Source organism: Propithecus coquereli, unplaced genomic scaffold, assembly GCF_000956105.1.
Source record: "Propithecus coquereli isolate 6110/MARCELLA unplaced genomic scaffold, Pcoq_1.0 Scaffold136, whole genome shotgun sequence".
NCBI lineage: Eukaryota > Metazoa > Chordata > Mammalia > Primates > Indriidae > Propithecus > Propithecus coquereli.
Genome location: NW_012137858.1, coordinates 1,091,769 through 1,107,661, shown reverse-complemented (window position 1 = coordinate 1,107,661; position 15,893 = coordinate 1,091,769). Strand labels below are relative to the sequence as shown.

At 33.0% G+C, this 15,893-nt stretch overlaps 1 protein-coding gene across 1 annotated transcript in view; it reads right to left on the bottom strand.

Annotated features, from left to right (window-relative positions):
- Window positions 1–15,893, bottom strand: part of NRXN1 (neurexin 1) — a 1,407,118-nt gene that overhangs the window by 1,296,990 nt on the left and 94,235 nt on the right. Inside the window, 3 exon segments of the mRNA XM_012638853.1 lie at window positions 1,658–1,669; window positions 2,440–2,469; window positions 5,934–5,951. Of these exon segments, the coding sequence (XP_012494307.1) occupies window positions 1,658–1,669; window positions 2,440–2,469; window positions 5,934–5,951 (60 nt within the window).

The window sequence follows — 15,893 nt, the reverse complement described above, 5'->3', positions numbered from 1 at the left end:
CTTTGTGCTGATTGAGGATCAAAATCTGATGAAAACTGGTGGAGTAAAAATATGTTTGACACACATGCCAAAAGAAAACAAATATTTTAGGCTGATGTAGTAAAACTGAATGAAGTAAAGTGACACTTAACATTAATCATACCAAAACAAGTATCAGCTTAGTAGAAACATGAACTATTCCGTATGTAGAATCAAATGGTTGTGTAATTTGAAAATTATTTTGAGTTACTTTTTCACCAAATAACAAATCTGAGTATGTCTACTTAGAAATGTGCATATACATGCATTCATACAGATATATACATGCACATATACAAACATACATATATACTTTACTCAGCTAGTAATACAGAATACAAATATAGTTTCCTCCATGTGATCCTGAGCACTAAGTCCATGTATTAAAGATCATGATGGGAAATGCTCACTTAAGGGAGGGCAGTGGATAGGAATTTGGCCTCAAGTAAAAACGTTTAGAAGGCACTCCAAACGGAACACAAAATCGCTCAAATAATTGATACATATTGTCATTTCTACAATTGCTAGAGGCTTAAAATGAAATTAAATTATTTTATTGAAAATGGTTGACCAAAACAAAAACTGTGGTAGCATATGTTATTCGCTCAAAGTATCCAAATAGCATTTGTTTCTAAAGCTCTGTTTTATACATTTGAAACTTTGATACCATTTCTAACTTATTTCCTGGCTCACGTTCAGGTGCTTTTTCAAGCAGAAAGTTTCCCTGCTAGATGACACAATGTAAAGGTGTTAACTGTGAGCTTTTGTCCCAATTCACCTGATAACATTGAGAGCGTAAGAAAGAGTAAGACACGTTCCTGCATTTAAAATAACAATTTTTAAAAAGATAGAAACCAAAGCCATATTCACTGATACACAGTTAAAATGATTAATTTAAAGACTATTCTATACATTTGTCACTGCTGCATATCATCTACTTCCTTTTAATGACAACACTAAACACAATGTGGATGGTTTTAAACAACAAATTGAACATGCTTCTGAATTTTGTACCAACACCATTGAAGAGTACACATGCCTGACTTACCAAGTGATGAGGGAATGCATAGCTAGTTGATAATGTTCTTAAAACAAAGTTAGTATGCATAAAGAAAGAATGGATTTGTCTTGCTCGGCTGTTTTCCCTTTCACAATACTGCCTTTTTAGGTTACCATGGAGTTAATGTGTACATATGACAGCTAGCAGACGACAAGGTGATGAGCCCACACAGTACCATTTCAGTGCTGCACATGCTTAGACTTACGTCTCAATACAGAATGGCTGGGGCAGGTGTACTCCAGAGTTAAATGTTTGTGGATGACTTATTCATGGTTGCTATAAGCATTTAGCTACCACTAAAAAACACAGCAAATAATGATACCAAAATCTATAGCTAATTTCTAAATATACTAATTATGTAAGTAGCTAACACAAAAAAATCATATAAAGGGCAAAAAAGTGGGGTGAAAAACATTTTGATAAATTTTTCTTACCTTAAAATCATAAAATATTCATTAACATATATACCTACCTCCCAGTGCCCAAAACCAATGCCAAAAGATCTAAATACATTTTCATAACTTTGACACACTATAATTCATATAGATGATATTAAGAAGAAATAAAATAATGTAATACCTTTACTTTTACCTATGGATTTGATGAAATGGGTCCATGAAGAAAGGGTTTCCAGACAAAGAGGATAAAGAGGAGAAAAACAACAATAAGAATTATGAATACATGTAAATGCACTACTCTCTGAAAATTAAATAAGACAAGAAAGTATAAATAAGGTTTTGAAGACAAATTGAGATGTAATCAGTTCATGTTGGAAATTGTGCCCTTTTTTAAGGCAAGTACATGCAAGAAATTGGAAGGTCCATGCTCACTTTAAAAGATTATACAAAATAGAGATACACAATGAATGTAGGTAGAAAAAATACTGATTCCATGGAACACTACACTCAGCATTCTAGAAGCCAGAAGCCAAAGATGTTGGTATGTTCCCAAACTGCCATGCATGGATGAAAAATGGACACTTTTTGGTACAGTAAGTTAAATTGATCGTCTTCTTTCAGATATCAACTTCCAATGGGTGTCGGTTTTTCTTTACTATAACCACCCTTAACTGCATATGCTGATAAATGTATCAAATTTTTCAATCACAATCTTATGTCTCATTTATTTGCAGATATTATAGTGCAAGGAATGAAGAAAAATAAATGTCACAGGAGCAAACCAAAATCAAACCAACAAATAAAAGGGAGAAAAACACATGAAAAATGTGAACAAAAGTTATGTATTTAATTTGCAGCCAGATAGTTTGCAAGCATTTGCCCATCCTTTGCAGTGATGGTTTGAAAGCAGCTACAGAACGAGAAAACACTGAAAGCAGAGTGGAAAAGGAACAGAGCCCATACCTTGGTCGCCCATCATCAGGTGCGCCAGACCTTGAAGGGAAACAAGAGCACAGTCAGCAATAAACAAGGGAGCATGGGAAGGCAGGGTTGTCACGGTGACAAAAATGTTCAGTGACAGACATCTTGTTTCCTATGAGACATGTCTGTATCACAGAGGCAAATCAAAAAGCATTCACTCAACTCCTGGTTGGAATGCTTTGGGGCAAAGAGTTATAGAACTGCAATTTAAACAATGGCATATGCTGCACTGTGTATTTCCTCTACGTATCAGTTGGAACAATCAAGAGCATAAGAGCATGACTTAATCTCCAACCAATCCCTTAAATATTACATCTGCCCTTCGTGCCCTTTGATAAGACTGTTTTGAACATGCCCAGAAAGGGCTAGTCATTCTTCAATGATAATATTACATTGTTTAAAACCCAAAGGAATATCTGAAACATGGGCTGGGTCTGATCTTTTTCCCCTCATCAAAAAATGAGCATTTTCATAATTCAATGGAAAGAAAAAAAAAAACATCCTAGTCACACTGAAATGATAATGCAGAAATGTCTCCTTATCTGACAAATGTAACAACTAGACTTGTTGAAATACAAAAAAGATCATTAGACACGCAGTTGTAAATTTAGAATTTACTATAGAATAATATTTTTAAGAAACAATGGATCAGCTTTAAATAGGCTCAAATAATTTTCCTAGGAAAACAAAATTATTTCGCATTTTACATAAGCATTACGTAAATGCTGAACTATAAGTGTATTTATTTAAGAAAAATATTACAGATACAATTTCATTGAGAAATTTTTCTAAAAGAATATTGAATTCCCTTTGTTTAAATTATTTATCATCTCCTGATTGATAATTAACTTCAAATTGAAGATCACTACTTTTGTAAAGAATACTGCTAATGTTCTTTTAAAAATTCTTTCACTGTCCAAGAAACTACTTATTACTAAAAAGCGTAATTCCTAGTTCTTTATTCCAAATCAGCAATAAAGCTAATTCTCAGTCCATGTATTACATATTTCAAGAGTTCAGGAAAATATTATAGCAATATAGTATATATATAAATTTTAGTAAATTTGTATTTTCAATTACCAGTGCTATTCCAGATATATTTGAGATTTTATTTATGCTACATGACATTATGTATTGGTTGCATCAGTGTTGAAATCATCTGTGCTGTTTCCTTAAAATTTCAAGGATATTCAAATATCCCTGTAGGGCAGATATAATTAGAAATCATCATGTAATCACAATATAATACAAAAATTATTTAACATAGTAGTTTGATGTTTCCGTAATGTAGCTTCCCTTTTCTGAGCGATTTTAACAAAAAAAATCCACATAGGCAAATTAAAAGGTTTATTATCTGTTGATGATTCATGATGTTTCTTATGCTGAAGAATAGCGGCTTATTTGTCCAGGTTACATTTTTTTCATTTAATTTCATTTTTAAAACTACTATACATATTACCAGATAACAGTCTATAACTTTTTTGTAGACTAAATCAGGAAATTATCTCTGATAAGATCTAACTTTTAGAAAATATATTTGGTACTTCTAATGGTTTTGACACAGCATCAATATGGATAGAAATTAATAAATCCCACAAATATTCACATTCCTCCTGCTAGACTTCCTATCTCTAAAGGAGTACAGCTATACTGTCAAAGTCACATTATAAATATGAATGTTGAGATTATGATTGAATACACTTTATTATAATAGTTTATGGGCCTATCTGAAAATCTTATGAAAACTGTATGAGATGAGTGTGTGTGAGAAGAGAGAGGCATTCATGCTAATTAGGCTAATTTTAAAGCCCCTTGGAATGCAATTGGATTGTCAGAAAAAAGAACAAAAAACATGAAACATTTTACAGAATGGTTAAGGAAATGCAAAAGAAGTTGAAAAGATACCTTTTAAAAATAACTTTCAAGCTCTATTAACATGCACAATATAAATGAGACTGATTCTGAAAGATATCAGACCTGCATGGTAATATCATCTTTATCAAGCATATACTCACATGCAATTAAAATTATAGTATAGAAAAACAGAAGCCATACATGGAGACAACACTTGGAAAAACAGTAATTTGTGATTTCCATTGAAATTTTAATGTTTTATTTAAATAATGAAACAAATGTTCACTAGCTAAGCAATTATAATATAGCCTGTGAAAGAATCACAAATACGTAGTTAATAAGTAGTTTATTAACTACTTATTAACTTTGTACTACCATGAAGTGTTCTTGTTTTGTGACACAAAGTTTTGGTAACCTTAATGACTATTTATCTGTAACCTTGGTGGGGTGTCTTTTTCTAGAAAATCCTTCATTCTGTACACAGTTCTACAGAATGACTGCATTTCAAAATACAGTTGCAAAATAAAGTATGCTAAATGCTTTCTTCTGATACAAATATTAGTAAATTGTATAAGAACTGTTAATGCTGTGGTTATATAAATTGATAAAATCTTCCCTTTTGTTATTCTTTTGCAATATCTAGTTTTGTTTTGTTGCATGTTTATCCTCTAAAGATTTGTCTGGCAGTATAAAGACATTTAAGTTCTTTAAAAATAATAATGTTGAAATGTTTTAGTTTATTGGAGTCCACAGAAAAATGTACAAGTTTCTCAAAAATCCTTGACAGAGATAATTTTAGAAAAACTTAAATAACATTTCACAGTTTTATTTAGCAGACACAGAATATTACAAATATACTTACCAATAATCACATCGGAGTGCTGTAAGCCTTCATTTCCACTGGCCAGTGGCATATTTTTTAATCTAAATTTATGTCTCTTACTTATAGTCAGTATTTTATTGCTTTCTTCTTATGAACCAAATCATTTGAAACAAACCAATGGGCTTGAAATGATATAATGCTAAACATTTCCAACAGAAAAGAAATCATTTTGATACAGAAAAAATGAAGAAAGGATCATGCACTGTGTTCTAAAACTGCAAAGAAATACTTTCTCTTTTAAAATAAAAAAAGCAGCACTGTATCATTTTTCCATACAGAACACTCCAATAAGTATTTTAAGGTTCATATGGGATGTAAAATCACAGGGCAGCAAGTTTCCTCCCATCGGAAGCATTTATAGGATGTGAGACAAACTTAGTAATATTGCCATGTCCTGAGCAAAGAGTTTTCAAAAATCTTTCATTGTCCTCTATAAAGCAAACATTGCCATTACATGTTGCTAGCATGGTCTTTCTATGGCAGTTATTTTAAAAATCTTCTTTGTTTTCTTTTTAAAGAAATTCCTCAAGGGTTGAAGTTAAGATGGGAGTTTCATATACTTGGGGCTAATGGGGTAGAGAGTGTACATGTGTTCTATATGAAAAGTGATACACAATCCAGAAATTAACAAATGGTCAGAAAGAAGTTAAAACTTACCGTCTAAATTCGAGATGTACTCTATTAATACTAAGAAATAAAAGGCAAATGAGAGTTGGAAAATAAGGTAGAAAGCACCCACCTTCCACATTGTTGTCTTCTGAAAGCACATGACAAGGAGGGAGAGAAAAGGAAAAACATTCATTAAGCAGCATGCAGACTGGACCTTGCCTTTGCATGTCTTCCTCATGCAAGGCACCAAACACATCATGCAAGTGCTCCATCACTATCATTCAAAGGGGAAAACAAAATCACAGGGGAGCAGGTTCCCTCCCACTGGAAGCATTTATAGGATGTGAGACAAACTCAGTAATACTGCCATGTTCTGAGCAAAGAGTTTTTAAAAATCTTTCATTGCCCTCTATAAAATGAACATTGCTATTACATGTTGCTGGTATGGTCTTCCTAAGCAATTATTTTAAAAAAACTTATTTGTTTTCTTTTTAACAATTATAAAAGGTTCTATTTCTATATACTGATGTGAACTTAGATTTTTAAAAAGTCTATTGGAAATAGCCATGAAATTTCACCTAAAGATACCCTAGTTCTACCAAATATATTATCGATTTGTCATGACTGCCTTTAGTATTTCTAATACCTTAATTGCTTTCCTTAAAGAAATACAATGTAAATTTATGCAACTAAAATCTGCAATTTATTTGCTTTATTTATAGCACATTCATATTTTATTGCAAATGATGATAGTTTATGGTAATTTATTGAAATGCTAACTTTTAGAAATGTTAAGTAGAAACGCTGATCATTGGAAGAGAGGTTCTTTTGGGAGCTGCATATTAGGCAAAGTTCATTGTGATTTAATCACTTTGTACTTCTGTTTAGGATGTGAATACGAATTTTGTTGAGATTTGCTAACGTAATTTGCTAAGGTTTGCTAAACGTAAACATTTAGCAAAACTTCTCTTTTATTTTCCTATATCTATAAAATATTTATACATTTTCATATATTCAGCTAATCATATTTCCATGTGTGGACATATATGTGTGCATGCATAAAGACATATAGGCCGGGCGTGGTGGCTCATGCCTGTAATCCTAGCACTTTGGGAGACCGAGGCGGGCGGATTGTTTGAGCTCAGGAGTTCGAGACCAGCCTGAGCAAGAGCAAGACTCCGTCTCTACTAAAAATAGAAAGAAATTAATCAGATAACTAAAAATATATAGAAAAAATTAGCCGGGCATGGTGGTGCATGCCTGTAGTCCCAGCTACTTGGGAGGCTGAGGCAGGAGGATCGCTTGAGCCCAGGAGTTTGAGGTTGCTGTAAGCTAGGATGATGCCATGGCACTCTAGCCCAGGCAACACAGTGAGACTCTGTCTCAAAAAAAAAACAACAACAACAACAACAAAAAAAGACATATATACAAGCAGATTTTGTTTGTATTTCCTATAGATAATCAATATAAGTGTGTGAGGGTTAAGCTATTATTAGTATCTAATGGACAATTCAAGGTGCTATTTGAGACACAGGGCCTGACAGCCAGGTAAGAAGTGGAAGGGAAAGCTGTCTTAGGGGACTAGGGCAAGAGCAAGGTTTCAGTACTTCTCAAAATTTTTCAGTAGTAAATTATATCCATATCAACACACTAGTCTCATCCTTATATTTTGTTTAATTAACTATACTTTATTAAGGGGTCATTTGATCAAAAGTGTTTATGGAGAACAAAACAACAGCAAGTATAAAAATTTGAGAGCAAAACCAACCATAAATGAACCATTTCCATAGGTGCAACATGTACTTTTTTAAAATAAATAAAGTTATTATTGAATTAAAAATCATCAATTTTGCTTAAAATATATTAGCTGGAAACTGCAATATCAACACAGGCACATTAACTGAACTGATATTAGCATATAATAGAAAATAGCTCATGGATAAATGTAGGCAATAACATCTTTATCCAATACTTGTTTTGCCAGAATTTATTCTAAAAATAAACAACAAAAAATGATTCAAATATCTGGTGTGTGATACTCGCTTCCAGATTTTTTGTTTGTTTGTTTTCCAATCTATTAAATAAAGACTGAAATTTTTACTTTTCAATCATGACACTGACATGACATGAACACAAATATCAAAGTTTTTGTTTTATTGCTTTATATTGGAAATCATATAAAGGCAAAATTATTTTAATGTTTAAGGTACATTTTAGTTTTATATTAAATGTTCTTTGAAATTCTATTTCCTGGTTAAGATGCTTACTTTTTAATAAGATTATTTAATATGTAGTGTAATAAAATCAGGGAATTTAGAGGATAGTCAAGTGTCAAGACAGTCTGTCAGTTTCTACAGTATTATGTAATTTCTATAAACAAAATATTGGCAAATACAGTTTTAAGTAGCGGTGTCTTAGTACAGGTTTTTAGTAAAGTGCTGCAAACATGACTAATAGAAAAAAAGAAAAGAAAAACAAACCCAACAAAATAAAACAGGCCCAGGCTTGACATCCATTTTAGAAAAGTGCTAAGTAGGGTATTAGGAAAGGAAGTTGTGCAAATAAGGTCAAGGTCATCCATTGATTTAGTCCCCTAAGAGTGAGTTTTCCTTTCACTGTTAACTAAGGCATAGGCCCATAGCGGGTGCCATTGGTCCTGCCCCACCATCCAGCATTTTTCTGAGGTCTTATTCATAAAGAGAACAAGCTTAACTAATAAGACTTCTGCATACAAATCCAAGTCATGCTCAATGAATAAACAAATTCTGACTTCACCAAGTTCAGAAAAATGGTCTGTCTCAGAAAATCTAAGTTTTAAAAAATCAAAGTACTAGAGTAAAAGAAAGGGTAATATATTAACTCCTATTGTTTTAAAAAGATGATGAATTCCCATTTATTAATTTTTGTCATAAATTTCCGCACAGCTAAGAAATAATCAACACAGCAAATAAACAACCTTTAGATAGGAGAAAATATTCCCAAGATGTATGTCCAATAAAGGGTAAAACCAGAATCTACAAAGAACTCAAGCAAATCAACAAGAAAAAGCAAAGAACCCTATTGAAAAGTGGGCAAAAGACATGAATGAAGCTTTTCAAAAGAAGATAGACAAATGGCCAATAAACATATGTAAAAATGCTCAACATCACTAATCTTCAGGGAAATGCAAATTAGAACTCTAATTAGATATCACCTTACCCCATACAGAATGGCTTTTATTAAAAAAAAGTCCAAAAACAATAGATGCTGGTGTGGATGCAGAGAGAATGGAATGCTTACACACTGTTGGGGGACTGCAAAGTAGTACAACCTCTACGCGAAACAGTATGGAGATGCTTCAAAGAACTAAAAGTAGACCTACCATTCGACCCAGCAATCTCACTACTGGGTATTTACCCAAGGGAAAAGAAGTCATTTTCTTAAAAAGATACTTGCATTCCAATGTTTATTGCAGCACAATTCACAATCGCAAAGTTGTTGAATCCACCAAACTGCCCACCAATTCATAAGTGGATTAACAAAATGTGTTGTTATGTATACTATGGAATACTACTCAGCCACAAAAAGGTATGAATTAATACCTTTTGCAACAATTTGGATGGAACTGGAGACCATTATCCTAAGCGAAGTATCTAAGGAATGGAAAAACAACCACTACACGTACTCATCATTAAATTGGAACTAACCGATGAGCACATGTTCGCAGATGGAAGTAAAACTCAGTGGAAATCAAGCAGGAGGTATGGGGAGAAGGGGATGGGTGAAAACCTACCTAACAGGTATAATGAACACTGTTTGGGTGATGGGCACACTTACAGCCCTGACTCAAGCATTGTAAAAGCAATCCATGTACCCCTCAAATTTGTAACCCTGTAAATATTTTGAAATAAAGAAACTAAAACATACACACACACACAAAGATGATGATGATGATGATGATGATGATGAAGAAAACTGGCTTGGAACAGACTTCCTCTGAGTTTCCATACATTTTCAGATTCAATCTCAGGATAAAAAAGAATTCTCTTTCCCATTTCATTGTATTCTATCCATTTTGGTACCCATTTGCTGGCTTTAGATGATTTAAAACTTGTTAACCTAAAAATACTCCCTACATTATTTCAGAATTTGGACGTGATTATAACTGGTGATAGTTCTAGCATTTACAATCACGCTCCACATATTTTTCCTTTTCTCCTTCTGTTCTATTTTGTTTTTGAACTAAACAATAAATATTGAGTTAAAAAAGAATATTTTATCTTATCACATCAACTTCTTCATTGTCTTTGTAGATTCTTATAAAAACAAATGCTATTTTGGTTTTGTGCAGCAACAAAGAGAGGTGCTAAATTTTGGCATGTCACAGTGTAATAGTAAAGCAGGGTATTTTTGTTTAGTGTAAAGTAGAAAGAAGTCCAGCTGGCCTTACCTGTGGATATTGTCAAACTAGGAAAAATCTCTTGGTTTGCAGAAAACCCTGGCATCTTAATTTGCTGACCTAGTCCTTGCAGAGTATATGAAGAAGGTCTCTTAATAACCAACTTTACTGTGATGACCATTCCACCACCTAACGAGATCACATTCTTATTTTCTTTTGAATGTAAAAATAATGAATGCAAAGCTGTGAAAAAGATATTTTAAATTCTATTTTTCTTTTACATAAGACATGCTTTCCTCGCAAAGAAGGGAACTAAGCACCAGAATATCAATTATGTTATGAATGATGGCTGTGGACTGACATGAAGGGAACAGCTGACTGTTTTTAACTTACTGCAAGAGCATTTCCACAAAAATTTTTTCTTTGGCTCCCAGCTTGTAAAAATGCGAGGACACTAGTTTATCATGCCAGTGTGCTTTGCACATAATCCTAACCACATGGTTCTAGGAAAAGAGAAGTGAGTAAGAAAACAAATGCCCTGTTTTAATATAAATAAAATTTAAAAAACCTTAATCATGATGAGTAAAAAAAAATAAAATCTGGAATAAAATATCACAAATAACTCCTTTCTATATAATCAGTGTTTAAGTTTAGCAATCTTCATCTAAATGTATAGAGAGTGGTCAATTTAAGTGCTACAGCCTCCATTAAAAACTGGCAAAAGGAAGCTGCCTATCACCATCTGGGCATTCTTTCTCTTTTTGGGTTACAGTTTCCTTCTTTCTCTGCCAGTACCCTGTGACTGGCTCCCTTCCTTTTCTTTGATTCCCCTGCTCCTCCAACAAAACTGCCATTGCTGCAAGTGGCTTCTGCACCAGACCCAAGCCTTGTAAGTATGGTACGTAGCAGCAAAACTGGCGGTGGTAACAGCCAGCAGAAGGAGAAATGAAGAATAAGATCCTATTTCCTTCTTCCATACACTGAGCTTGCTAACTTCTATCCACTTCCCTTTAGCCCTTCACATTACTTCTCAAGACTTCATCCTTCATTTTGGGGATTAAATGCCAGTATAGGAGAGTTCAGTTCCCATGGTGGCACAGGATGGAGCTTTGCTTTGCTTTATTTTTCTTTTGGTGTTAGCATTGAAAGACTTTAAAAATCTCAATAGTCTGGGAATGCTTCAAGGACTGGGAAATGGAGGAAATCACTGAGACTGTGAATTTATGCAGCAGTCAGCTAGAGGAAGAGAAACACTGGCCAGAACCAAGACGAGGTTCAAAGAGAAAATGAAGCATAAAGGTCCATTATGGGGACTTAGGGAAGGAAACAAACAGCCCTGGGCAGGAATCTGGCTAGTTTCAAAAATGCTTTTTTAACAGATGGCATCAGCTGCTTATTTCAAATCCACCTAAATATTTCGAGACACTTTCATCCAGCCTGCTTAGAGTCCTCCTCCTAGGAAATGTGCAGAGCTACCCAGAGCAGCCAGTTTGTTTATCCCTCCTCACTTCTCAGGAGTAAAATGAGGGGTATCTCAAAACCAACTGCAGCAGCAGAAATGTTCCTGGCATCACACTTGTAACTATAAAAACATTTTCCCTAGGAATATTTTGTTACAAAAAACATTTGTGGTATTTAATTCAAAATGCTCCTTGTTAATGGCAATTATCAAAAAAAAAAAAAAAAAAAGAGAGAGAGAGAGAAAGAAAAAGAGAAGAGAGAGGAAGGAAAGCAAGACTAAAGATATGGCAGATTCATCTCGTGTTTAAAGCTGTTTGATGAACCTGATGAAATTTAATAATTATTAGTTAATGTATCATATAATGTACATATTATATATTGAATAACTAGCATAAACTATAATGAATACAATTTCAAATTTTCTTTTCATCAGGGACTATTACTACAGGATTTAAAAAATTTGTTTTGTTTTTATAGCCTCAGTTCTTACCAATGTCTAAACCTTGAGAGTTAACATTTCTATATTCATTCAGTAGTGGGACTTAGGAAAGGAACATTGAATTTAACAGTATGTGTGCTCATGCCACTTATTTTTATTTTTTATTGCTTACGGAGAATTGAATGGTTCCTGATACAGAATTGAGATAACACTGAACAGTATGCTTATCGTGTACTCTCCTACCCAACCTCAATCACTGTACACAAGTCTCCTAAGAAAGCTGGGTCAGGTGAGGAGTGCTTTCCTTCAAAGAGTTTGAAGTCATCATACTTTAGAAGGTAGAGGAGGAAAGCTCTTGGATTGGAATTGGGAGAATAAATGGGGAGCATTAACTTAAATACACTCTTACCTACCTTCCCAAACTATCAACCCTTCTAGTGGTTATGTGGGTATGACTTTCTTTATGAACACATTAATGGTAGACATCCTCTAGCCTATGTGTTACCGGCAGAGAATATTCTTCAGTGTGTCCTATGTTCTCCATTAATAAGATGGAGAGTAGGTGAATTCCTGCTAAGGAGATTAATCCCTTTCATTTGAAAGAACTGTCAAACATCTACTAGGTGCATAAATTTTTTTCACAAAAATTTTTCATCTATACTTAGGTTCTTAGACCAGTTCAAAACAAAAATCTATTTAATTTCTCTAAGAAAACACAAAAATTGGCCGGGTGCAGTAGCTCACACCTGTAATCCTAGTACTTTGGGAGGCCAAAGCAGGAGGATTGCTTGAGGTCAGGAGTTCAAGACTAGCCTGAGCAAGAGCCAAGACCTAGTCTCTACAAAAAATAGAAAAAATGGCAGGGCATGGTGGCATGCATCTATAGTACAGCTACTTTGGGAGGCTGAGGCAGGAGGTTTGCTTGAACACAGGAGTTTGAGGTTGCAGTGAGCTATGCATTCTACACTCTAGCCCCGCCAAAAGGGCAAGCACTTGTCTCAAAAAAAAAACACTCTGATGAAATTAAAAGGAATTTGCACAAAAATATGACTAACTGTATTGTTAAAAGAGGTCTTAAATTTGATTTAGTGCTTAACAAATTAAATTACATTCGCTGTGTAGAAAATAAAGCTATTTATATAACATGACTGACTTGCCAATTATACATACATTCTGACATTTAAGGAAATATGAAATTGTATTTCAAAATAAAAATATTTCATACCGTTATCTTCAATTCAATAGAATCCTCACACAGGTAACAAATAGCTTGGAAGGAAAAATGCATTAACAGGATTTTTCAACAATTTCAGAGCTTTTCGTTTTTCATTTTGTTTAGTGTTCAAAACGCAATATATTTATGTGTTTCACAATTTATGGATAATTGAATTTTAAGAAGTCAAAAAAAATAAAATTTTATAGAAGTCACTGAAAAGTATTTTAAAGAGATTGGAACATTTTTTGGCTAAATAAATTAGATCATTTTCCAAAAGTCTCTCAAGGTTGCTTAATATATTACTTATAATGAACCAAATATTTACTAATCTTGTTAAGTAGAGCATTTACACAGGGAGAAGATTGTTATGAAAAATTCTGCATCTTCAAAGACTGAAATCATTTCATCTTATAGCACCTGAGGTTGAATCATAGGAAATTACTGTTTTCAGGTTAAAATGGGTCAAATATCAACAATTTCATATGATTAAATCTAGTATTTATAAATTGTAGTTTTCCTAGAAACTGTGCTGCTCTCTACATAGTAAAAATAAGGCAGTTAACATCAAGTTAAACTGAAACTTTATTCTACTCTTTAGAATCAATCACTGGAAAGCAGTAAACAATTTAAGAAAATGTAATTTTTATAGAATAAAATTAAATGTTATGAAGATCTCACGTAACTTGTTCCAAATGTTCAAAAGAAATAAGAATAAAAAATAATATACTAATACTTGGATAATCTTTGCTGCTATAAATGTACTCTCATAAACATTTCCTTATTTAATGTGATATTTTATCTCAACAGTTCACTCAGTGTGGTTGAGGAACTTGCCCAAGATACCTAATAGAAAGAAGATTCTCAGTGGGTATAGATATGTTTTAAATCTCCTTACCCAGGTTTCTATATATGTCAAAGGCCGCTTTAGAAAGAAAATGAACATGAAGGGTTCCGACTGCATAAGGAAAAGCAGGGATGATTATGTTCCTGGAAGTATTACCAAAACGTATCTATTGGTATCGCTTTTTTTTATGGCAATAGAATAAAGGAGTAAGAAGACTGCGAGAGAAGGAAATATTTCATGGATCCTGTTGCAAAAAGGCAGAAAAATTTTAGGGGAAATATTTCTTTTTTAATTGTATTTATTTGTTGAGTCTATTAATATAAAGTAAAAAAATTAATTTTGCTTCATTTCCTTTATTGAAGAAAAAAATGTCTCCACAATCTTCTTCCCTGGATTGTTAGAATGAATTATTTCCCCAGGGTGGGAAAAAAAAATACACACATTTAGAAAATCTTTACCCTACCTACTTTAATAGCAAAATCAGGCTCAGGTTTGTTAATGTGTTTACCCCTGGGCATTCTGACTACTAGAAATAAAAGGGAGAATTATTCCATAAATTTCTTTCTGTCTTCAAAATTGCATTCATGGCACATAAAATTTTGCTTTCTTTTTTAAATTATCAGAAACAAAAAGACACTTTCATTCAAAGCCAAATATTGTGGTAGGTGAAGCAATAAATATAATGTGAATTTGCCACATAAAAAGTATTTGGCCTTTCATTTTAGTTATAAAATGCGAGTCTGGTAAAGATATTACTTTTATTCCCTTTACATACTTGTTATGCAGTCAATCTCCTTGGGTACTGAGTGGCAAATTCTGATCCTTTAAAATCTGAATCAATAGACAAGTAGAAGAAAAACTAAATACATAGTCCAAACTCCAGTTTTCTTTTTAAAATAAAGCACTTTATGTTACAGACTAAGAGGAAAATAGTTTGTTCACAGATACAACGACTTCTACATTTTTGAAGACGTCATATATGTAGTTGTTTGGGTTAATGTCTAGTACCTAATTATACCCATATGAATACTAGGCCATGTGGAAGAGGGAGCCACTGGGCTTGAATAATCCATCCTTTATCTGTTAATTTATTGATCTACAAAATCAAATCACCACAAATACAAATTTTTGAGGTACCTTTTAATTCCTTGGCTAATGTTGCCCTGAAATGGTCATTCACTGCCTAAGAAAATATGCTGAAATATAAAGAGAAATTTATTTTTGTGATCTTATATAATCTTGAAGTGTTAATTCCATCATTCAAAATAGTTCATTTTATTTTTTAATTGAATAACAGGAAGATGATATACTTATTTCTTGACATTTGTATAACTGTTTTCTATGAGTACCAGAAAATCTGTATTCTTTTGATTCAAACAAATTCTAAACTGAAAAATTTAATCTAAAAATAATCTCATCAAGTTGTATTATAATTCCTTATGTGTTGGTTTAAAATGTGTGGTAATACAGTGCTATCATAACTACTTCAATTCAAAAGCTCCTGTCTAAACATCAATCTCTCAGATACACACATATACATATGTGCACACCCAATTAGTTCTTAATTTCATGAACAAATTGAAACTTTGATGTTTTTCTCAATAAAAATAATCTTCTTCTTCTACAACAGTTAGCAAGCAGAATAATAAAACTATTTATAAAAAATACAGGGTGTCCCCAAAGTTGCCATACATAGGGAAAATGGGAAATTATAGATAAATGTACCTTTATTTACAAAATATTCATTACAAA